Source organism: Orbicella franksi, chromosome 6, assembly GCF_964199315.1.
Source record: "Orbicella franksi chromosome 6, jaOrbFran1.1, whole genome shotgun sequence".
Lineage (NCBI taxonomy): Eukaryota > Metazoa > Cnidaria > Anthozoa > Scleractinia > Merulinidae > Orbicella > Orbicella franksi.
The window spans coordinates 25,075,527-25,100,352 of NC_138150.1; the positions used below are offsets into that span (position 1 = coordinate 25,075,527).

At 40.6% G+C, this 24,826-nt stretch overlaps 3 protein-coding genes across 4 annotated transcripts in view; all 3 read right to left on the minus strand.

Annotated features, from left to right (window-relative positions):
* Positions 1–2,099: 2,099 nt before the first annotated feature.
* Positions 2,100–4,149, minus strand: LOC145490692 (uncharacterized). The gene has a single exon (XM_081469780.1). The coding sequence runs from the start codon at positions 2,751–2,753 to the stop codon at positions 2,184–2,186; it is 570 nt and encodes a 189-aa protein (XP_081325906.1). The 5' UTR covers positions 2,754–4,149; the 3' UTR covers positions 2,100–2,183.
* A 77-nt stretch (positions 4,150–4,226) lies between these two features.
* Positions 4,227–10,079, minus strand: LOC145490252 (uncharacterized). The gene is made up of 4 exons (XM_081469373.1): positions 9,288–10,079; positions 6,621–6,893; positions 5,819–6,082; positions 4,227–5,670 (listed from the first exon to the last, which is right to left on the minus strand). The coding sequence occupies exons 1-4, from the start codon at positions 9,851–9,853 to the stop codon at positions 4,959–4,961; spliced, it is 1,815 nt and encodes a 604-aa protein (XP_081325499.1). The 5' UTR covers positions 9,854–10,079; the 3' UTR covers positions 4,227–4,958.
* Positions 10,080–14,325: 4,246 nt separating this feature from the next.
* The window catches only part of LOC145490697 (uncharacterized), a 47,757-nt gene continuing 37,256 nt past the window's right edge, over positions 14,326–24,826 (minus strand). For both annotated transcript variants that reach the window (XM_081469785.1, XM_081469784.1), the window contains 3 exons: positions 17,033–17,107; positions 15,035–15,127; positions 14,326–14,511 (listed from right to left, as the gene is read on the minus strand). In XM_081469785.1, coding sequence (XP_081325911.1) covers positions 14,390–14,511; positions 15,035–15,127; positions 17,033–17,107 — 290 coding nt within the window. In that variant the 3' untranslated portion in view covers positions 14,326–14,389. The remainder of the gene's footprint in view (positions 14,512–15,034; positions 15,128–17,032; positions 17,108–24,826) is intronic.

Here is a 24,826-nt window from a genome sequence, read left to right on the forward strand (position 1 = left end):
AAAATCTGCAATTTGTACCATGTCTGTTTTTTATACCCAATCTGCAGTCGGTAGGCCGCACTTAGTCCGCAGTTCGCGTTTTATACCTCAGTCGGTGTTTTATACCCAGTGCGTAGTCCGCAGTCCGCCGTCTGCAGGCCGTATTTTATACTGACCGCGGCAGGCTTGTTAACGGAAATTTTTATGCCAGTGGAACAAAGCTACAATCAGGAATTAGACAGAATAAATAGGAAGGAAACTCCATGTTTAGGCGCCCACTCGAGCTCTTTGAACAAAAATTTAGTCGCCCGCACTCGTAGGCTTAGGTGCCTTGGGCGACCGGGCGCTCATTAGGCAGCCGAACTTCAAGGATACCTTCATTTAACACTTCCTAAAAAGGAAAGGAAACTGCCAATCCTGCCACAGTCATAGAGCTAGTATATCGCTCTTGTCCATGGTGTGCCGGCAAGTTCTAGACAATTTGAGCTCAAAATGCAGCAATCCATGGAACAGCCAATATTGTGGCGGCTGAGCTTAATTCACGGACGCTTTAAAGACTTTGGAGCACCCATTTGGCAGATTATTCTAGCGGCGGGCTGCATGCAAGGCTTTTTCCTGACTTTTCTGCATGATTTAAAAGGGAGACACTGGGGTTTGCAGTATTGCGGTATTGGACAATTCTCGAATCGCGGTATTGCGGTATTCTTCGAGCCTGCGGGATGTGGTTTTTTTTAGCATTTTGGGCCGTATTAAAATTGTCCTCCAAGTCCTCCAACGTTTTCCGAACCTTTTCCGAACCTTTTCCAGTTTCCAATCAGAAAAGGGTAAGTCATTGTTTATTAATATTAGCCAAAACGCTAGAGGATGTTGCTTGTTGCTTAAATCAAAAATAACCTAACTTGACGTTCGTTGACAAAATCATATTGTTATTTCCATGTTATTATTGCTCTAAATTAAACTAAACATGCAGAGTAGTGGGTTCGGTAGGACATCGAGCTTCGACTTGGTAATGAAGCGTTGCGGTATTTGGCGATTTTTTTTTTTTGCGATATTGCGGTATTTGCCGAGTTTTTTTCCGATATCGCTGTGTTCAAAACCTCTTAAAGTCCCCTCCTATAAAGGAACCCTTAGTTATGAACCAGTAAAGCACATAAATTGCAGTGGACTGCGTTTTAGCTTTAGAGTGTTCCGTCTAACGATCGATAGATATCAAAGACGTCCCAATTAAAGATGTTCTGAAAAGAGAGGTTATGTTCACAGAGGCGAACGAAATTCAGGACATCCGCGACAGTGAGGTTAGTGACGGCAAACAAACGGAGTCCGAAAATAATGAAATAGATATTGAGGTTGGAGAAGTAACAACTTCAAATGTAGTCAGCACCAAGAGTCGAAAAAAAGTGATTTGGAAGTTGAAGATGATAAATAGGTTAATCAAAAGTTACTCCGAAAATACAAAGTGCTATAGAGTCCTAAAGTGTGACGTCACAAAAGAATAAATTTGAGAAATTATGGGATTTGGTGCCATTTTCGAATAGAGCGTCCTTAAAAAAGGGTCCTTGCCAAAAATTACCTCTTAATTGTAATTCCCAGCCGAAATATAAAGGATGAAAATTTGGTAGTGCCCCATATAAATCTCTCTAATTTTGAGTAAGTTCTAAACTGAAGGAACTGAAACAAATTTTGAAGGGTTTGTATGAGATGCTATCAAACTTTGATCCCTTATATCTCTATCGGGAATTGCAATTCAGAGCTAATTTTTGGGATGAGGGCACCTTTTAGGATCCTCTATAAGAATATGACATCATATCCCATAATTTAAAAAATTTGATTTTTGTGACGTCATCACTTTAGGACTCTATTAGGTAAGTCCCATTACGAAAAGAAACAAATTCGTTCGTTGCCATGGCTTGCGAGCAAATACGAAACGGAACTAAAGAGTTTACTTAGTTTGCGGAAAGTCAAAATAACTTTATAAGGGTAATGACGTAAGCCTCAAAAGATGTCACTGAGAAAATACAAGAATTAAGAGGAACTCAGTGATGGGGTTACATACAAATAAATCAACGATTTTGTTTCAAAACGCAAGTTCTTATTTTTGCTAAGATCATGACAGTGCATGTTGCAACAAATCGTTGCCTGGCCTAACCCCCATAGCTGGCTGCTGCAAACTCATTTGCATAATTTACCAAATAAAGCTGTTATACTTACACGTTAAGATCGTAGTACATTTGGCGTGAAAATTTGAACACCTCCAAAAAAGATTCAAATCCTCCATCTTGAACGAAAAAGTGTCTTTGTGCAACGGTTTTTAGACATTTCCACTGGGACAAAAAGGAATCTTGAAGTTCTTTTATTGCAAGACATGCATCGTTATGCCGGACAGAGAAGAAGTCATGAAGTCTCCTCAAGCTTTCGCCCTCCTCTTTTGCGTTTATTACAGGAAGCTGTCTGTTGAGCTTTTCGACAATTTCTTGAGAAAAGTTCTTCAGCACATTCACAAGCTCAGTCATCCGTGCGATGTCCACTACAGCAAGAAATTGCACTTTAAAGCAGTCACCCTCCCGGAAATACAATCTGCTAAGAGTCATGTCATCGTCTGTTACTGGTTGTCTCTGATAAAACAGTTGTTGATCGCAAACTGGTGCTTGAATGGCGGCCTGAATAGCGTACTTTATAACTCTGATGCTTGTGGCAACATAGTCAGAAACAGTAAGCTTGGTTCTGCCTGTTTCGTTGTTTTCTGCGCAGCTATAGTCCACGTAAAGGGCCATCATTGCCCGGGGGGGTACTTTGGGAATTTCTGGGTGGGGATGTGCCGCCGGGACCCTGGAACCCTTAGTCTATACCAGAGCTAGTTAAGCTGAATTTTGCTAACCTATACTAGAGTAAACTCCCCAAATCCCCCCATCTATCGACACTGTTGAGGCTGATTTGCGTAAATTTAAACTTGCCGATTTTATTTTTTTACATTTTTGGGTGGTAATTCCTGGTTTCCTTACTCAAGAAAAAATTTTCAATCAAGCAGTCAGTTTTGTGAAAAATGATACCCTATTCTAGACCCAAACGCTCTGATTTATATACCCTATCCTAGAGTAAACTGCTTGAAAACCATACCCTTCACAGCGGCACATACCTATATAGCCCATATATGGCAGTCCCCACCCCCCGGGTATCATTGATTCTATGTTTGAAGTTCTTTCTCTCTGGAGTTCTCGTAGAGTTCTGCGTCAAGACTTGTTTCGGTTCAGTTTAGTTTCTTAACTTTGGAAAAACGAATGATGTTTGATTTAAATAATTCACGTTTTGCTGATTATTTCCGCATTCCGACCATTTTCTGATATTGGACTTAAGTGACACTGCATTTTCAAATTTGCAGCCCGAACGCAAGCTCAAGAGCGTGATGCTGTCACGCAACCCAATTTGGCGAGAAATGACAGTGAGTTTTGTAGAAATGGGGTATACGGGGCTGGGTGAGGAGGTGCATAGGGGGTGGTTAGCTTGGTATCTAGGGTTGTGGTTTTGAAAGAATCAATCACTGGCTTTTGAGCCGTTTTGGTCTCAGAGAGAGTAGAGATTTTGACCATTTTCGTCTGAAATACCCGGGCAATGGACTGTCCACACCAGACAGGAGTTTTAACAACTGTCGATAATCTATAGTCAAAGACTGCTGGTATCTTTTTTGTATCACTGTCATTAATTCAAGCAATCAATGCATGGTTCGGTACATACATGTGCAAGCGGTGGCGCGATATTGCCTGAGCCATATGTACTTGAGCAATCACAGACTAAATTAAACGTTTTGCACGGAAAATGACTCGGGTCAGTGAACTCATTTCATGGAGAACAAATTCGGTCTGGGAACCGGACGAGTTTTCTTCTTGCAATGGGAGTCAAAACAAGCAAATGGAATTGTAATGAGAAATATCACCTTTATCGGCGCTTGTTCTTGGGTGGCAGCAAAATATACAATGGAAAATTTCCCTTGAGAGTCATATCATCAGCTTGCTGAACTTTCGATTGTTTCATAAACAGGTGAGTCGGATGGGAATAACGTTATAAATTACACAAAAATTCGCCGAGCCCTGCAAACATCCCTTTAACTTTTGAGAAGCCGACACAGTTTAATTTTCAAGGAGAAATTCTGAAAAGTTTCCTACACGAGCAGCAGCAAATCCGGCCCTTGGTAGGGCCAGTATTGCGTTTTTTGGTCAGGTCGACTAGGGTAGCAAGTGTAAAATACTAAAATTTTTTGTATGTAGGAATTCTAAAATTTTTAGTATGCAGGTTGGCCGAATTTTCGCGGAGTACCTCTCTCCACCGCGGGAACGATTTGTAGGTGGGTGAAATGTATCCAAGAAATAGCATAACCGATCATTATGCATCAGCAGATGCAAAGTAGATATGTGAGGAGGCTGTTTGGCGTCCTAAAGAAATGCAAGAATAAGCCTGATTGTTTAGAGCACGAGATGTAATTCATAAGACGTTTAAAACGTATTCTAAACGTTCAGTCAAACTCCATCTACAGGAAAGTATCTTTATATAATTTAACTGATTATTTTTTATGCAAATTTAGCGAGCCTCCTATGTAATGGACTCGCTGAATATTTCTACAATCCCCTTGACAATGGCGTCATGGCATGATGACACCGAAACACCGGCTTTGATCGTTTATTTTCGCTTACCTATGTATTAAGAAAACATTGCTGGCAAGAATGATGCAATATCGCCGTCAATATTCTAATCTGTTTTTCCTTGTGTTACTTTAACGTTTTTGGTTATTATGTGTGGCCGATAAATAATTATAATGTTACAATTTAATGCCTGGTCGCTCAAGGAAACCAGTCAAGTAGCCGTACAGTTTCCCTGTGGTAAAAGAAATAAGGTGCAAGAAATAAGTGTCGAGGTACAAGAAATAGGTTTTTCCCTAGGCCGGAAACATCAGACGGTCTATCATTTTCATTGTCCGTCTGCTTGGCTGTTTAGAGTTTGTAAACCATGTCTAAACCATTAACAAGAGCCAGTACGGATTTGGTAACAATTTTCAAAGAAGGAGGCGAGGAAACATTTGCAAAAGTTCCCAGAATGGTTTTTAGTTTTTCCTTCTCGTCACACTTTAGGTGCCATGACAGACACACGAGATATGGAAGGAGATTTTCTGCTAGCGCCAGCTGCTGGTTTTCATTGCGTAAAAGCATGTTCGTCAGGGAAAAGATTCCAAGTTTTTGTGTTGATGGGGAACCTGGCCATGTGGTTTGGTCTTTGCTGTCTGCCGTCACACAGTTCTTGTCTCCAGCCACTGAAGTTTCAGCTCCAGTCGTTTCAGATTTGTCAGACAGGGAGTTATTCATTTTACGTTTCCAACTTGTTTGATGAATAAGTTTTTCTTCTCTTTTGTCAGCTTTAGCTTCATCGGACTCAGTTATGGCAACTTCTTCCGTTTGTGTTGTATCGCACGTTAATTCTTTAATTTGAGCACAGTAATACTCCTTTCCTGCAGCAAAGGCAAGATGAACCAGTGGCACCATTGTCATCCAGACGTAAGACGTGTCTTCTTCCCATTTTGAGATCTCTTCGGATACATGCTGTTCTAGGAATATATAAGTAAGTTCATCTACAGCAGCACAAGTAACCCTGTCCAGCTTCATCAGAGGAGCTGAACGCAGTCTAGCCAGAAATAGACAACAGTAGTACCTGGTGAACGGACATAAACGCAATGGGTCAATGTCGAGACGCAATACTGTCTGTCAGCCAATGACCCTAGATAATCTCTGTTATGCCTTCCCACCCCAATATATTAAAAAAGCAAACGTTTTATACCAAGCTGTTCTCTAACTCTCACCTAAGAGGTGCATCGCTGTCCTTATCAATCAGAAGCTTCCGTGTGATATTAAGCATTTTTTCCAGTGCTCCACAATCCACCAATGGCTGGGCAGATTTGACATTCCAAGTACAATAAAACAAAATTATACAAACCACCCGGACTGAAACCAAGGAATATCCTGCAGGCTCTGATTGGCTCCTGTCTATTATAAAGAGTAACTTGTCAATCAGTGGAGACATTTTGGAAACTTTCTCTTGGATGTTGGGATCACATTCCACCAACCTACAAAGAAATAAACAGAAGAAGGAATCGAAGCATGGAAAGGTCCAAAGTGGACAATGGTGGCAGGTAACATCACTATTGGTGTGCAAGGGTCTGTCGAGCATCAAGCAGGCCAGTCAAGTTTCAACAAGCTTGTAGTAGTTTGATTCTTAGTCAGTGTGCGCATCGCATGCTGCATGGCCCGTGTTAGTCAACTGTTGCTGGGTTGGTGTATATAAAACGTTTTGACTCACGTGGCAAACAGCCATGCAAATCTATTGGTACAAACGAGAATTCAACTCCCGCAGGACTGGTTTGGGACACCGACACGACCATCATTTCATTTTTGGGAAACCAATATAGCTGCCGTGACATCACGTGGAAACACTCTATACCGCATGATAACCGACGTCGAACAACTTGGCTCACACGTGCACAACCAGAAATCAGCAACCAATGCTGAACTGAAACGTTGATCAAGAAACTGGAGAAGTGGAATTTCTGTGCATCTTTAACACTCAATAAGCACATGCAGACATCATTTTCTGGGTATACTCACTCTCCAAAGGGTCCGAGAGCTGCTTCATTTATATCCACAATCTGTCTGGCGATGTCATTATGGCTTGTCTCTTCATAGACAGGTGGCTGCAGCAAGAAGGCATCAACAGCTAAGGGAAACACATCCTTTGACAAAAGAAACTTCGCATCCTGGTGTGTCTCACCAAAGTCCCACAACAAGTGCAGACAACACGACTGAAGATAGAGTTGGCATTGATTAAAAAGCTGTTTGTGTTGATCTGGAATCATGTTAGTTCCCACTGTATTTTCATTTCTGTTTGGTGAAAAAAAGAGCCACAAAGATCAACGAATCTTGAAATGCTGTTCTACTTGGTATTTGAGCTCATCCCCCCTTCATCAGGCCAGTACATAAAACATTTTGTTGCACAGAGTGGTTTTTTATCGTCTTTAGCTAAGGTACTTAGAACACTTCAGGACCAGGACTTCAGTCGAACTGAATTTATTAGAGTTCGTTGGCCAATAGTGATATCTTTTTCAACTTTTTTAAAGAATTTTTTACAGGGAACTTTATTTGAGTGTCGGCCGGAGTATTTATCTTCAGTACTAATTTTGGACACTCAAATAAAAAACACATACAAGTGAATAGATAAATAAATAAGAGATATAAATTTATACACATATGTTAAAATTGTTTTATAATCATGATAAAGTTAAAGGTGGTTTCATGATAAAGGTATGGTGTTTCCGGCTTTTTAGTGTTCTAATCACTTTATTGAGGTATTGAGATCGAATGACATTCAGTCTTATTAGTTGTTTTTGTGTGTAGTATCGCTGTATATTTTACGAGTTGTACCGTATTTTGACGGGCCCGTTGGGCGAGTCAAAAGACAAACAACGCTTGCAAAAGCGGTTGCAAAATGTTTTACATTTTGTGATGTCTTACATGAAACAAAACAGAAAGACCTAACCAGACTCTCAAAGTTCAGCCGCACAAACTCTCAAAGTTCAGCCGCTTACTGTGCCCTTAACAGACATGGACGCATGGAAGGTAGAAAATGTTTCTCAGAATGTGGATATGGATACTATGCCAGTCTGTTTTGGTGACTTTAAGAAAATGTACTGTAAACTTTAATTTCATATGACTTCAGCTTGTCAGTTTATAATTTGAAATGTTTTTCCTGGCCATTGTTTATTAACTACTTAATAACCGAGAGTGAGGTCGTTACGGGAAAATCTCAAACTGAGGCCTTGCAGTATTGACCGAGCGATAGCGAGGTCAATACGTTCGGCCGAGGTTTGAGATTTTCCCGTAACGACCTCACTCTCGGTTATTAAGTTGTTTATTATAGGGCTCATGAATTTTAAAAGAAAATAAAAAAAATATTGGAGCGGAAGGTATTTTAGTATTGTGGTGCCACAACTTGATGGGGGTTTTTTTCGGGCTTTTGTGGCGAAACGTCAACGCATATAGAAAAGACAGAAAGTACTTCAAAATAGTCCAAACAAATGGTCTTTCGATGAAAGAAAATACTAATGCTTCAGAATGTACTGCTCAGAATAACTCGATCTTCGCTTTCGCTTTCGATAGCATACCTTCGCCTTCTTCATTCTGGGATTTATGGATGAGCTTTTCAAGCCTTGTGAACGTCTAAAACTTCCTGCAGTTATCAGAAACACTGCATGCTACCGACAAAGACCGCCCGATTGTTTACGTCTGATGATACTGGAAGCTGATTTATACTTCATGTGCTTGTGTTAAAGCGAGGGAATCTATTTGATGAGAACTGTGGCGGAGTTCAATATTTCAGTAATTGTTGTGACTAAGATGATAACTCATAAGTTTCTTCGTGGTGTTCTGCTCAGGATGCATGACAGATCTGCCGAAGGTGTTTTTCACTTAGCGATTTTAGCGTTACCCTGAGACTCGGTAAACTTTGATTGTTTTTCACAAGTGCCCGCCAAGGTTCCGGCTGGTAAGTCAAAAACGACTTCTTTATAAATTTTGTTAAGGAAAAATTTCTAAACTTTTAGCTGCTAAGATTAAATTTACTTTCTCTCACTGTTTTTAATCGGCTTTCATCGTTTCAATGCGCTCAAATTTTCAGAGCCGGGCTCTTCCTAATTTGCATAATCCGTAATCGGCCCGTGGGCATTACGGCTAGATAATGACCGTTCAGATCTCGCTCTTAGCCAATCAGAACGCGCGTTATATCGGCCAAAAGCCAAAGCCATATAATAATAAAAATTAATGATTCGTGTTAAGCTGTGTTTGAGTAATCTATGAATATGCAGATTAAGAACAATTTTATCACTACTGATGAAAACGTGATGAAACACTAGTGATTTTCAACTGGTGTTTCATTGAGTTTCAAACTCATCCACCTGATCCGAATGGGACGCTCTGGTTGGCATATAACGTCATGAATTATTAATGAGTTTGAGAATATTCGGGAAATATTCGACTGCCGGACACGGAGTATTTACGATTTCGTGTCCGGAAGTTCGCGGCGAGCTTCAAAGTTACAAATACCAGTATAACGGGTGCCGAACTCTCAAAAACTCACACTACGGTGGAAATAATGAAAGTTTCCGCCATATAAACAAGGATTTGATATTATTAACTGAAAATTTTAAAAAAGTTTGACTGCCGGACACGGAGTATTTCGCAAAACCTGTCCGGCTGCCGGACATATAGACATATACTTACTCGTTCAAACCATGGTACAATTCTCGTGAGAATTTGAACACCTCCAAGAAAGCTTCAAATCCTCCCTCTTGAACGAAAAAGTGTCTTTGAGCAACGGTTCTTAAACATTTCCATGGGGAGAAAAAGGAATCTTTAAGTTTCTGTATTACAAGACTTGCAATCTGGTGCCGGACAGACAAGAAGTCATGAAGTCTCCTCAGGCTGTCGGGCTCCTCTTTTGCGTTTATGACGGGAAGCTGTCTGTTGAGATTTTCTACAATTTCTTGAGCGAAGCTCTTCAGCACATCCACTAGCTCACTCATTCGTGTAATGTTCGCTACAGCAAGAAATTGCACCTTGAAACAGTCACCTTCCCGGAAATACAATCTGCTGAGAGTCATGTCATCGTCTGTTACCGGTTGTTCCTGATAAAACAGTTGTTGATCACAAACTGGTGCTTGAATGGCGGCCTGAATAGCGTCCTTTACATCTCTGATGGTTGCAGTTTCAAGGTCGGAAACAGTTAGCTTGGTTCTGCCTGTTTCGTTGTTGTCTTCGCAGCTGTAGTCCACATAAAAGTCCATCATGGGTTGGATGTTGAGTGCGGAAGTTCTTTCTCTCTGATGTTCTCGTAAAGTTGTTAGCCAAGACTTTAGTAGTTAATGAAGTTTGTTTGGAAATACGAACGACGTTTAATCATAAATCTTTACGTTCCGCGAGAACTAATTTCCGCCTTAAGACTATTTCCTGATATTGGACTTGAGTGACACTGCATTTCCAAATTTGGAAACTGATAGTCACGCGAGAGTTGTCCAATACACCCAACTAGAGTCGATTTGTGTTTTAACTTGACGATTCGACCAAAGGGAGAGGGTTGTCCAATACACCCAACTAGAGTCGATTCGTGTTTTAACTTGACGCTGGGCTTTGAGGTTGGGTTGAAAATGTTGTCGATTCGACACGATTCAATCGAATCGTGACGAATCGTGTCCCTTGCTGTCGATTCGTCATACCGGAAGTCGATTTGCGCGAGACTTAGTAAATATAGCGCATCTGGGCTTTGAGGGTGGGTTCAGAATGTTGTCGATTCGACACGAATCGTATCCCTTGATGTCGATTCGTCATACCGGAAGTCGATTTGCGCGAGACTTAGAAAATATAGCGCATCTGGGCTTTGAGGGTGGGTTGAAAATGTTGTCGATTCGACACGATTCGCTCGAATCGTAACGAATCGTGTCCCTTGCTGTCGATTCGTCATACCGGAAATCAATTTGCGCGAGACTAAGTAAATATAGCGCATCTGGGCTTTGAGGTTGGGTTGAAAATGTTGTCGATTCGACACGATTCGAACGAATCGACACGAATCGGGTCCCTTGCTGTCGATTCGTCATACCGGAAGTCGATTTGCGCGAGACTTAGTAAATATAGCGCATCTGGGCTTTGAGTGTGGGTTCAAAATGTTGTCGATTCGACTCGATTCGATCGATTCGACACGAATCGTATCCCTTGCTGTCGATTCGTCATACCGGAAGTCGATTTGCGCGAGACTAAGTAAATATAGTGCATCTGGGCTTTGAGTGTGGGTTGAAAATGTTGTCGATTCGACACGATTCGATCGAATCGTAACGAATCGTGTCCCTTGCTGTCGATTCGTCATACCGGAAATCAATTTGCGCGAGACTTAGTAAATATAGCGCATCTGGGCTTTGAGTGTAAGTTGAAAATGTTGTCGATTCGACACGATTCGATCGAATCGACACGAATCGGGTCCCTTGCTGTCGATTCGTCATACCGGAAGTCGATTTGCGCGAGACTTAGCGAGTAGACTTCCAGGGAAACGATTCCACTTTGCAGGAAACATTCCCGACCAATCGAGTCGCTTCGTTAAGTGCTTCCCCGAATCGACCGAAGTTTGTCGCCACGTTTTTAGAACGACAAACGTTCATTTATCATCGACTCTCTTCGCTCGCTCCAGGGGGCGGTAAGATGAGAGACCCTGGGAACGAGGTTGGAAGTCGGGCGCACGTTAATTTCACGTTATTCGCATATAAAGAAATTACCTAAGTTAATTACCTAATGTTAATCCAGTGATATTGAAATGTTATTCTTCAATTCGATGTGGGCTTTCTTCACTAGAAAAGCTTTGGCTTTGTTCCCCAACAATGATTGGTAACAGAGCCCAAGCTTTTTTATAACTGGATCGATTGGTTAATTTATTATTACTTCACAATCCTTTCTGATAACCTGTTTCTTATTTCTACATTATAGTTAAAGCTCGTAATATATGTTTACAAAAAGACGGCCGTTATGGCGTTTTCCGCGGAATATTGACGCTGGTTTGTGCACTTTACTAGAACACTGTCCGGATCATCAAACTACGGTGGTCCGTAAGGGCCGTCTGGATTTGAGTATCTTTTTTTCGAACCAAAATATTACTGTCGATTTCGTTTGGGTCTCAGTAACACGAGATCTCGACTAAGTAACGCGAGATCTCGACTTGTAACACGAGATCTCGACTTACAACACGAGATCTCGACTAAGTAACGCGAGATCTCGACTTGTAACACGAGATCTCGACTTAAAACACGAGATCTCGACTTAGAAACGCGAGATCTCGACTTATAACACGAGACCTCGACTTACAATACGAGATCTCGACTTACAAACGCGAGATCTCGACTTATAACACGAGATCTTGACTTAGTAACGCGAGATCTCGACTTACGACACGAGATCTCGACTTGGTAACGCGAGATCTCGACTTATATCGCGAGATCTCGACTTAGTAACACGAGATCTCGACTTATAATCTGAGATCTCGTGTTAATAACGCCAGATCTTGACTTAAAATGTGAGATCTCGTGTTAATAACGCGAGATCTCGACTTATAATGCGTGATCTCGACTTAGTAACACGAGATCTCGAATTATAACACGTGAACATGAGCACTCGGCAAATCATATATTGTATAACTCGTTAGCACATGGCCAACGTTAACGGTTTACACGTATGATGCAGGCGTTTACTACTTTATCTGGATCTGTTAGCAACGTTTGTGGCTGCAATTTTAAAGATCGCAAGCTAGCCGCTTTTGTACTTTCTTTGGTGTTGTTTTGTTCCAGTTTTGAAGCCGTTAATGCGGTATTGCCATCTTATCTTCCCGCTCTTGGAGTGGCTTACCATGGCAGAGACTCGTTAGTACAACATTATTTTGATCTTGGTTTGAACTATGTTGAAATTATATCCTTTTTACTGTTAGTTCATGGTACAAGTTTAAGTCTCAGGCAATTAAAGAGAATTCTTCGAAGGAAAGGCGTCACGATTCGATCGAATCGAGTCGAATCGACAACATTTTCAACCCACCCTCAAAGCCCAGATGCGCTATATTTTCTAAGTCTCGCGCAAATCGACTTCCGGTATGACGAATAGACAGCGAGGGACACGATTCGTTACGATTCGATCGAATCGAGTCGAATCGACAACATTTTCAACCCACCCTCAAAGCCCAGATGCGCTATATTTAGAAAGTCTCGCGCAAATCGACTTCCGGTATGACGAATCGACAGTAAGGGATACGATTCGTGTCGAATCGACAACATTTTGAACCCACCCTCAAAGCCCAGATGCGCTATATTTTTTAAGTCTCGCGCAAATCGACTTCCGGTTTGACGAATCGACAGCAAGGGATACGATTCGTGTCGATTCGGTCGAATCGTGTGGAATCGACAACATTTTCAACCCACCCTCAAAGCCCAGATGCGCTATACTTTTTAAGTCTCGCGCAAATCGACTTCCGGTATGACGAATCGACAGCAAGGGATACGATTCGTGTCGAATCGATCGAATCGTGTCGAATCGACAACATTTTCAACCCACCCTCAAAGCCCAGATGCGCTATATTTTTAAAGTCTCGCTTAAATCGATTTCCGGTATGACGAATCGACAGCAAGGGACACGATTCGTGTCGATTCGATCGAGTCGTGTGGAATCGACAACATTTCCAACCCACCCTCAAAGCTCAGATGCGCTATATTTACTAAGTCTCGCGCAAATCGATTTCAGGTATGACGAATCGACAGCAAGGGTCACGATTCCACTTTGCAGGAAACATTCCCGACCAATCGAGTCGCTTCGTTAAGTGCTTCACCGAATCGACCGAAGTTTGTCGCCACGTTTTTAGAACGACAAACGTTCATTTATCATTATTTCACGGGTATCGACTTCCGGTGGTGCGGATCGACTCCCAACCTCGTTCCCAGGGTCTCTCATCTTACCGCCCCCTGGAGGGAGCGAAGGGGGCGGTAAGATGAGAGACCCTGGGAACGAGGTTGATGGACTCCGTTCGAATCGAGTCGAATCGTTAAGTACCTCACACGAATCGACTCAAGTTTGTCGTCACGTTTCAACAACGAGTAACGCTCATGTATCATTATTTCACGGGTCTTGACTTCCGGTGGTGCGGATCGACTCCGTGCGAATCGAGTCGAATGGTTAAGTACCTCATACGAATCGACTCAAGTTTGTAGTCACGTTTCAAGAACGAGTAACGCTCATGTATCATTATTTCACGGGTCTTGACTTCCGGTGATGCGGATCGACTCCGTGCGAATCGAGTCGAATGGTTAAGTACCTCACACGAATCGACTCAAGTTTGTAGTCACGTTTTAAGAACGAGAAACGTTTATGTACCATTATTTCACGGGCCGATTCTCGAGATTTTCGGATTTACGCTCTTAGGATCTTGGTAACAGCTTTTACTGCAGCAAATAGCGTAGAAATTTGTTAACGTTAGAGTTTTCGTGCTCGTCGTTGCCAGGAGATATCGACGGCCCTAACATTGCATCTAATCAGTCCAATGATTGGGGCAATTTATAGTGTTTATCTCAACTGTAGATCCAGCTTTTATTTACAACACTGCTACTGAACAAAGCTTGCATGTTTTTTTCTATTACAACAAAAGTACTAAATGAACTTTGCATATTTTTTTGGTTACAGCTTTGCTACTAAACGAACCTTACATGTTTTTTTGGTAACAACACTGCTACTAAACGACCCTTGCATCATTATAGCGCTTTTTTTTGGTTTCAACATTGCTACTAAGCGAAACCTTGCCTTTTTTTGAGTTACAACACTGCTACTAAGTGAGTCTCACCTGGTGTCGAGGCTACAACACTGCTACTTGGAGTGGATGTCATTTGGGTAAGTTTAGTAGACATTTCTGCCATCATAGTGCTTGAAGATTCATCTAAAGTTAGGGATAGATTACATGTAAGAAATCTTAAAATTACAAGAAAACCTTCATTCGAAATACCTAGACTTTGCAGAATTTTGATTGGTGCATGGAACTTAAAACAGAAGTAGGTGTTAGTAGGTATTAGGTGTTTCGCTATTGTTTTGCATTCATTGTTTCTTTTTTGTTTTGCATTTATAGTGTTTATCTCGACTGTAGATCCAGATTTTATTTACAACAATGCTGCTAAACAAACCTTGCATGTTTTTTTTTTTTTTTTTTTTTTTATTACAACACTGCTACTAAACGAACCTTGCATGTTTTTTTTGTTTACAACACTGCTACTAAACAAACCTTGAGTGCTTTTTTGGTTGCAATACTGCTACTAAACGAACCTTACATGTGTTTTTGGTAAAAATACTGCTACTAAACGAACCTTGCATCATCATAGAGCTTTTTTTTGGTTTTAACATTGCTACTAAATGAAGCGGTGCATCTTTTTTTGTGTGTGACAACATTGCTACTAAATGAGTCTCACCTGGTGTTGAGGCTACAACACTGCTACCTGGAGTGGATGTCAATTGGGTTGGTGTAGTAGAGATTTCTGTCATCATAGTGCTTGAAGATTCATCTAAAGTTAGGGTAGATTACGTATTACAAATATTAAAATTACAAAAAGACCTTCATTCGAAATACCTAGACTTTGCAGAATTTTGATTGGTGCATGGAACCTAAAACCGAAGTAGTTATTATTAGGTATTATTAGCAGTGTATTTTGGAATTGTCTTGCATTCATTGTTTGTTTGTTTTTTTCTTTGTTTTACTTTCATAGTGTTCATCTCGACTGTAGATCCAGTTTTTATCATTATGGAAAACTATGCCAGTAATGGTTTTCTACTTTATTCAAAATCAAATTACGTAAAGAATTTTAAGTTCATTTACATTGCACGGTAGTTTAAGAACTTGGTAACAGCTTTTACTGCAGCAAGTAGCGTAGAAATTTGTTAACGTTAGAGTTTTCCTGCTCGTCGTTGCCATGGAGATATCGACGGTCCTAACATTGCATATAATCAGTCCAATGATTGGGGCAATTTCCACCGGCTTAATTCGTGTCGAGTAAGAGAAGACTGGTGGGAAAATGACTGAAAATGTTTGCACTTTTTTAATAGCCCCGAAGAACCAAATTACAAATGTAAACAAACGAATACCGAAAATTGGATTATTTTATTCAAGAAATCGGCTGGAATCGAACTACGAAGAACACATCGATTGAAGAAATTAAGGTGTCTGCAAAAGTATGCTCGGCCTTAACTGTATCGAGACTCTTTCTTCGATGTGTTTGTAGTTCGATTCCACCCTATGATTATTATTATTTTTTTGGTTTTAACACTGGTGGTAAACGAGCCTTGCATGTATTTTGGGTACAACACTTCTACTAAACGATCCTTGCTTTTTTTTTATTTTATTGCAACACCGTCTGCTACTAAATGAATCTTGCATGTTTTTTTGTTTACAACACTGCTACCAAACGAACCGCGAATGTTTTTTTTTTTGGTTGGAACACTGCTACTAAACGAACCTTGCAGGTTTTTTTTAGTAACAACACTGCTACTAAACGAATCTTGTTTTTTTCTTAGAACACTGAGTGCTAATAAAGGAACCTTGGATCATCATAGTCTTTCACTGGTTTCAACACTGTTACTAAACTAACCTTGTACGTTTTTTTGGTTACAATAATGCTACTAAATGAGGCTTACCTGGTGTTGGGGATACAATACTGTTATTTGGAATGGATGTCATTTGGATGGTTGTAGGAGGTATTACTGTCTTCACAGTAATAATAGTAATAATAGTAGTGTTTGAGGAATTATCAAAAGTTAAGGATAGATCACGTGTAAGAAATCTTACAACACTGCAACAGTTGCAACACTGCTACTAAATGAACGTTGCATGTTTTTTTGGTTACAACACTGTTAATAAATGAACCTTGAATGTTATCTTTTGGTTACAACACTGCTACTAAACGAACCTTTAATGTTTTCTTTTTTGGTGACAACAATGCTACTAAACAAACCTTTCATGTTTTTTTGGTTACAACACTAATACTAAGTGAACCTTGCATGTTTTTCTTTTTGGTTACAACACTGCTGCTAAACAAACCTTGCATGTTGGTTTTTTTTTTCAGGTTACAACACTGCAAATAACAAACCGTGAATTTTTTTTTGGTTGCAACACTGCCACTAAACGAACTTTGGATGTTTTTCTTTTGGTTGCAACACTGCTACTAAACAAACCTTGCATGTTTTTTTTTTTATTCAAAACACTGCCACTAAATGAATCTTGCATGTTTTTTTGGTTACAACACTGTACTAAACGAGCCTTTTTTTTGGTTACAACACTCAGTGCTACCATACTAAGTATGATGCTACTAAGCAAATCTTGCATCATCATCGTATTGTTTCTGGTTTCATTACTGCTACTAAACGAATCTTGCATGTATTTTTTGTTTACCACACTGCTATTAAATGAGTCTTACCTGTTGTTGAGGCTACAACAATGCTACTTGGACTGGATGCATTCATCTGGGTCATCGTAGTGCTTGATGATACATCTTAAGTTAGGGATAGATTATGTGTAAGATACAAATGTTTCGTGCGAATGAAACCTTCACCCCTGCATTCGAAGTTTATATTGGATTGATTTAAGAGAAATAATTCTTGTTGTACACTTGTCGTGAGCTCCTCACTGATTTATATCGTCCACATCGGCCCTGATTTTGATTTACTCACGGTGTACAGCACTAAAAGAAACCGTCTTGTCCATCAACAATAACAACTAAAAGCTTTTTGTCCATTAGTCCATTTGTTTTTTACAATGACAGAAAGCCAAAATGATCAAGCATGGACTTCTGAGGAGAGAAAGTGAGTAGTGGTATGGGCTAGTCCAGTACGGATTTGACAGGTATTGTGATGCAAATGAAAAAGTATTGTTATGGAAAGGAGTTCTATTGTTTTCTCGAGTTTGACGTATCCATGGTAACCAGAAGCCCCGCCCCCTTTGACGTCATTAATCTCGTTTCCGTGTTGACCGGGTAAAAAGCCTGGTTTCTAACATAAACAAAGTAATCACGCAATTTTAAAGTTAACCATTAACTTTAATATCAAAGGTTTCCCTAAAATTACAGGACAGAGCCGTGTGCAACTCCCTAGTGGATTGCGCTCAACTTATGAATGAAACTATTTACAAAAGTGTTTACAAATGGCACAACAGTTCAATCATGTCCACGTCCTCATTTGTTATTCTTTCATAGCCATAGGGATATGTTTTGAAGGTGTAGGGATCTATCACTCGTTTTTCGTACACAAACTGATACTTTTTCGTCTGAGAGACTGTGGTCAGTGAGTACTCTTTGGAGTTTCGGACGATGTGATAAGGCTTGTAAATATCAGTTTGTCGCGTTTTCTCGAGAGGGCGTTGAATTTCGTCTAAAACATTTTGCCGCAACACCTGATAATTTAACTGCTTGCTACCTTCACTGTTTAAAGAGATTCCCCTCACTTTGCATTCTTCTTTTTCTTTCTTCGTGAGGTAACCATAATTTTTCGGTCCCGCGGACGCAAATTCAGTGATGAAGTCGTCTTCTCCCAACTCGTCCTTGAAATCACCGAGAAAGTCGTCAAGGGGAGGATTGTTTTCATGAGGTAAACTGGAAAAAATAACGCTGTCGGTGTCTGTGTACTGTACTCGTTCTTGTAGCATGTCCAGAGCTGCATACAAACGAAGTCGAGCCCAACATGTCGTGAAACAAGCGATGAAAATGTTGAGGTTTGGTGAGACAGGTTCGTCATTCGATTTCAGTTTATAGTGAATTTCAACGATGTCTTCAGACAATACACTCACGTAGCAAATGTCATTTGCATCACTTTCATGGAATGCACTGAACCTCATAGGATCTCCGAACTCTTTGATTTGAGTTTTGTTGGTGCGCTGGCCAAACTTCCCCCACATGGAATTTAACATCATTTTTGCAAGGCTACGTTTGCCGGGATTCTTTTCAATGTTGTTGCGGTTGAGTTCGATGCCCTCTTTCGCTTTGTAGGATCTCAGATGTTCTTGCTGTTTGACGGGATCATCGTCTACATGAGTTGGCCAGCCGCTTGCCTCCTCTTTAATCTTTAACCATGTATTCACATAGTCTTTAAAGAGACCTTTCCTCGTTTCAGAAAAATGCCACACTTCGTGAATGTAAGTTATTTTGTAGCCCTTCTCAACGGCTTTGTTCAGTTCGGGGGTACACCATGTACCTGTAATTTGTCTTTCACTGTCGCTGTGACTGCAAACCCAGGACCGTTATAGCATTGGTTTTTCCATCTCTTCTTGTACACAGGCTCTACATAGCGGGAATGTTAGTTTACCATTTTCACACAGCGGAAGTACTGGATGAAACAGTTTTTCTGGAGGTAAGATTGTGACCTTGGCAATCCCGAAGTAATTTTGGATGTCTGTGTCTTCCGGCTGAAATATAATTTCAGGGTGGCCGACAGGATACTCAGCATTCTTATTAATGAACGGATAGAGAGATGTAAAATCATAGTAATGAATCTTCTCTCCTGAGGCGATGTCAGCCAGATGATAGAGTTTGACAGCGTTTGTTCGTCCGCCGCAGAAGGCATCACGAAGATTTAGTGGCTCCACCAAATCGAGGCTGGCTACAAAGTTCCTGACGTCCTGCCTTTCTTCTTTCATTTTCCGCCAATCACACTCCCACATTTCGATGACGTTGTGACCTTTGTCACGCAAGAATTGTAGTTTTTCCTGGGTGCAGAGATACACGTCGGCAGTGCAGCGGTGCTCTAATCTAAGGTGTGTTTCGGATCTGTTGGGATAGCATTTACGACAGCCATGCCAAAAGCAACCTTGAAATTCGTAGACGGTGTTCGTAGTTGCATCGTAGCCGTCCACGGTGTAGCGACTGTTGGGGATACGGTATTCCCCATCATTTCCAACATGTTGAATTCTCCCACTGATCTGACTTTGTTGCCACAGTAGATATTCCATGGCAACTTTCGACTGATTTGTTTTTAGTCGCCAACCGTGGAGAGGCTCGGAAGCAATTGTGTTGGCTTCCATTCGGTTTTGTCGCAGGTCTCGATTGCATGCCGAAGCTATAGTAATATGACTGAAGGGGTCAAACTTTGTCTCTTTTTCAAAAAGCCGTTTGAAAGTAAGGCATCCCTCCTTCAGTAATTTCACGTCCGACTCGCAATATTCCAGCAATTCTTTCTGGAAATCGAACACTACATTCTCAGCTCTTTCTTTATCATGCCATTTCTCGAAGTCTTTACGGCCGTTGACAGACATTCAGGCATGTAAAATTCTTTCTCGGGAATTGGTCCCACGTAGTCTTGATTTTCAGACGTGTTAAACAGGTGAGGAAAATAGCCCTTCTTTAACTCTGTCAATCCGAATGTCTTTGGAAATGCAGAAAGCGGCATTTGAAAAAATGACAGAGAGTCAATAAAGTTAATATTGTCAAAGGTTAATTGGAGAAGTTTAGCTCCATTTCTGATTTGATTAAGGACCCTGTGTTGGCGATGATATTCCTCCACGACGAAATAGGAGTCGTAGCCAGAAAAGTTATGGGCCAAAACAGTTACATTGCGCGTGTCTTCTTCAGTTAACGTATCCAGCCATTCCAGGAAATCGCGAATGCAATCTTCACCTTTGAAGTGGAGTAGACAATTATCATCCTCAGTTTCCGCTATTAAAAGATTAGGGATGTGTTTGCCAGTGTCTTGCATCGCCTCAATATCGAAGAAAACGAGAATGGGAGGCTTTTCATCATCATCATCATCATCATCATCATCATCATCATCATCATCATTACCATTATCCTCTGCTTCGGCTTCGGTTAGTCGCTTGCGTTTTTTCTTTTTCTTTCTCTTCTTCTTTTTTTTCTTTTTTCTCTTCGGTTAGCTCTTCCGATGTTTTAGGTATCTGAATAAAGCATCGGTGGCTTGCGGCCTCTATGTACTCGTGGGAAGAGGGACAGTCTATGTAACCGCATTCATGTTCTTGTTGCTTCTTGAGACCCACCAACAACTTTTTACAGCTACGACATTTGCGGCGTTGACTGCAAACATTGATGTTTTTGGAGTCAGCGGTTTTTCCCTTGTAGGATTTCGTCAGATGATTTTGAAAACAAACATCACCATAAAACATCCGCTTACAGGATCCGCAGGGTGTAGCTGGTGGTTGATTACGACACCTGGCCTCAGTAAAGTCCTCACATCCCGTTTGTAAGCAGGAAGAACAATGATCAGGGTTGTTTTCACAGGCGTGTTGACCTTCGTTATTGTAGGGTTTGAGACACCTTGCGCAGAAATAACTGTTACCAAAGAACCCAGGTAACGTAGTGATCACATTGTAGTGTTCATTATCATACAACAGTACCAATTGTTTTTCCTGAGGCTTTCCAAAAGAAGTCAGGCTATAACCTCGGGTAGCGTCCACAAGTAAGAGCTGATAATTGTTCAAGGACGGCGTCAATGCAAATCTAGTGAGTTCCTCGTAACCGCATTTTCCCATTTCTACATTAGCTTCTATATGCAGCTTGATTGCTTCATCTCTATGGATAGAGAAACCTCTTCTGAAGCTGTTCCATTTAGGGTGATCATCCACTCTAGCTTTAGCTGTCACAATGGCGCGGGCGCAGCATAGTTCATCTTTGTTATCGATACTGATGACAGAACCTTTCAAACGTTTGAAAGTTTCTGGATTAGAATGTCCAGGTTTCAATTTTCGTTTCTGACCGCTACCGCGAGGAGATGTACGAACGTGTGTAAAAGATAATTGAAACGAATCATTCATTTCAAAGTTCTCGTTTGAGTTTAACACCTGTGACATTTGCTGCAGCAGACTGTCGACACGATCGCTACCATTTAACCATTCCCCCGCCGGTAACGCTCGATAAGCATAGCTGTTGACTAAGCGATTGCTGGCTAAATTGAAGTAGACACGATCAGCGGCTGGTATCCTGTCTCGGAGAATCAAATTTTGGATTGTTCTATGTAATCCATCAGCAATTGCTGCTGCCAAGTTTTGTTGAGGTATAAATTGTCCCACCTGACGAATGTTGGAGGTGTAATGACGCTCTCTAGCGCCCATTTTTTTTGGTGTGACTATCTACGTACGGGTTGAGTACAAATTCGAAGCGTCCAGGTTCTGTGATAGCAAGACTTCCCCCGATTTGTTCTTGATTAGTGAGTTGACGTTCTGTAGCCTCGGCGACATTTGACAAAATCGTATCATCGATAGAGTCGTCAAGAATCTAAGAGAAAATGTAAAATAAAATAAATAAACCGGTTCATCACACATTAAGTACACGAAATGTATTTTTGTTACAACATATTTAATTTACCTGTTGGAAATAACTGTTTTCTGGTCCATTCTCAATAGCAATAATGGCCTCCAACAATTCTTCATCGCTTATATCCTCAAAGTGGCTTGACATGGAGCGAAAATCTTATCCAGAGAAACAAAAGCTTAGTCAAGAGTCCACCATCTGCAAATGATTTCTATCTAGCGAGTCCCAACTTTATTGGTGTCGTTAACTAATCATATTACAGGAAATGTCAGCACATTTCCAACATCCAATCATATTGCACAAAAACGACATCATATTTTCAACCACCAATCAAGTAACATATGACGATATTGATCTATCATAATTACATTCACACACGCAGACCACCCGAAAAGTTTACTTAGTTTGTTAATTTAATTTTCCTGTAAATGAATAACAATTACACAACTCGCATGAAAACAAATGCCTTCATTAGTCTTTTAGCGTCCGTTCAATTCACCTTAAAAGATAATAGCCTGTTCAGTTAAGCTAACAGAGTCTAATCATTCAACGTTTAAAATAATAGTCCATTGTCACATTCTTGCGTTAAGTTTTCAACTCGTATGCAAATTTCGTTATCCCCCCGGCCAATGGGACAAATTATTTGCATCGCGCGCTAAACTTAAATTTAGGAGTAACGGTTCCATGGAAACTTTAAGGTTTATAAAATACGATCGGACGAACGCTATAGCTTTGCTTATCCTAAATTCGTCCAGTGTTACCTGTGTTATACTGGTAGAACGTTTCCAAGTCCGTCAGCGAGCTATTCAAAATCAAAAGAACTTCATTTCAAAAACCGTAACCGCCTTCAAATTCCAGACCTGATATAAAGGATTACAGCGAGTTATTCAAAATCAAAAGAACATCTTTTCAAAAACCGTAACCGCCTTGTAAATCCGTCCAGTGTTACTTGTGTTATACTGGTAGAACGTTTCCAAGTCCGTCAGCGAGCTATTCAAAATCAAAAGAAGTAATAGATCAAAAACGAGTGCGAGTTTTTCATCAGGGGTTCCAAACACCGAGAAACAGATGAAAGCACGACGCCGAAGGCGGAGTGCTTTTATTGTTTCGAGGTGTTTGGAACCCCTGATGAAAAACGAAGCACGAGTTTTTGAGCTGGCTTCTCAAAGTAGCATGAGAATTTTTTTCGAAGAATAGGTAATTAGTAGGCGTGCTCAATAGGCTATTGTCTGTTTTTTATTCATATGGTAAATGAAATGAATCTTTTATATGCGGCCATGTGGGCAAGTTTTAAAGGTTGAATTTTTAATAAATTAACATTATGCCGCGTGATGGAGATCGAGTGGAGATCAGAACGTTTTCGAGTTCCAAAAACCTCTTCTCAAGAAAATGTTTTGGTGAATGATGCTGTTCCAGTTTCAACTAAGTATAAAAACAAGTGGGCTGTGAACATTTTTGCCGAATGGCAGAGGTTGAGAGAGGTTAAAGTTCCGGTATTAGATTGTGGCGGTCTCTTCAAGGACTACGATTTACACAATGTTACCGCTGTGAGTGTAGATATTGCTGGAATGGACGCTCTGTCGCTGAACTATTGGTTGTCAAAATTTGTGATGGAGGTAGCTAAAAAGTCCGGTGAAAGATACCCTCCGAAGTCTGTTTATGGTATCATTTGTGCCCTCAAGCGTTATTTGGAGGAGAAAAATGGATCAGAAGCTTTGAATCCTCTGGACGCTAGTGACAAAAGGTACTTGACAACTTTTAGACCGAATTGGTTAGTAATTTAAAGTGCACTGTTTCAGGACTTTAATTTTGTGTGTTATTTTTTGAAGGTTTGTCCTTTTCCGACGTTGCTTAGATGCCGAGATGAAGAATAGCGTTCGAGACGGGCTTCACATTAAGTGTAAGAAAGAGGAAAAGGAGTTTGTGAGCGAGCAAGAAGAAGCAGTATTCTGGCAAAAGAAATTGCTGGGAACTACATCAGCTAAGTCGTTATTGAACACGATCTATTTCTACAACGGAAAAGTTTTTGGGTTGCTGGGGGGAGATCACAGAAATATTGTTGTAAACAACTTTGAAATTGGTCCAAATTTTATTAAGTTTGAAGAAAATGCCTCTAAAACTTATCATGGAGGTCTTTGTGATCTAAAGTATGTGCCGCGAGTGGTCAAGCACGTTTGTCATTCTATTGAGGAAAAGCACGAGCCGTGCCTTGTTGAGATATTCAGATTGTATGTAGGGTTAGTTGAGACTCATGCAAAGGAAGTTACTGCATTTTACTTTAAGCCATCAAAAACTAGGTTCGCATTCGATAAAGCGCCCGTAGGCATCAACAGCTTGAACAAGATTTTGCCTGACATGTGCGACGCGGCAGGCTTTAAACGCAAAACCGCTCACAGTTTGCGCGTTACTTGTGTTTCCTCCCTGTTCAATTCTGGGGTTGAAGAAAAATTGATTCGCGAAAGGTCGGGGCATCGTTCTAATGCATTGTTGCAGTACGAAAAGCCTACAGAAGAAAATGTGTCTAAAGTTTCAAAGATCCTAGGTCCAAGTGTTGTTAGTACAACTACATGTTTTACCACAGAGAAACAGGATCAATCTTTAACGGATGTTGTTTTCCAGAAAGGAAAATTCAAAAACTGTACAATTAATGTAACGATGTCTAAGAAGGAATAATATGTTGCTGTATTGTTGTTGTAAGCAATGATTTAAGCGGGAAAAATGCTGTATTTAGAATTATAATTAAGACTGATTAAAATTCAAGTTTCTTGATCAGTGTCTTGATCAGTTTTTGAACTAATCTACCGTGTGTTGATCGGTATGTTCATTGGGTATCAACATACATGCACCTGACCCAATTGATGCGAGCTGATTGGGTCATCAGCTCATGAATAATTAATGAGTTTGAGAACTTTCTTTGATCTCATATTGAATTGGGTCGACTCTTTTCTGTAGTTGCATTGAGAA

Excerpts from the sequence above, each read along its gene's own strand:
- LOC145490692 (XM_081469780.1), bottom strand. The coding sequence starts at position 2,753 with ATGATGGCCCTTTACGTGGACTATAGCTGCGCAGAAAACAACGAAACA.
- LOC145490252 (XM_081469373.1), bottom strand. The coding sequence starts at position 9,853 with ATGATGGACTTTTATGTGGACTACAGCTGCGAAGACAACAACGAAACA. Across the intron at positions 6,083-6,620 it reads GCTCTCGGACCCTTTGGAGA|GTTGGTGGAATGTGATCCCA; the intron begins GTGAGTATACCC and ends ATTTCTTTGTAG. Across the intron at positions 5,671-5,818 it reads GACAGCGATGCACCTCTTAG|GTACTACTGTTGTCTATTTC; the intron begins GTGAGAGTTAGA and ends TCCGTTCACCAG.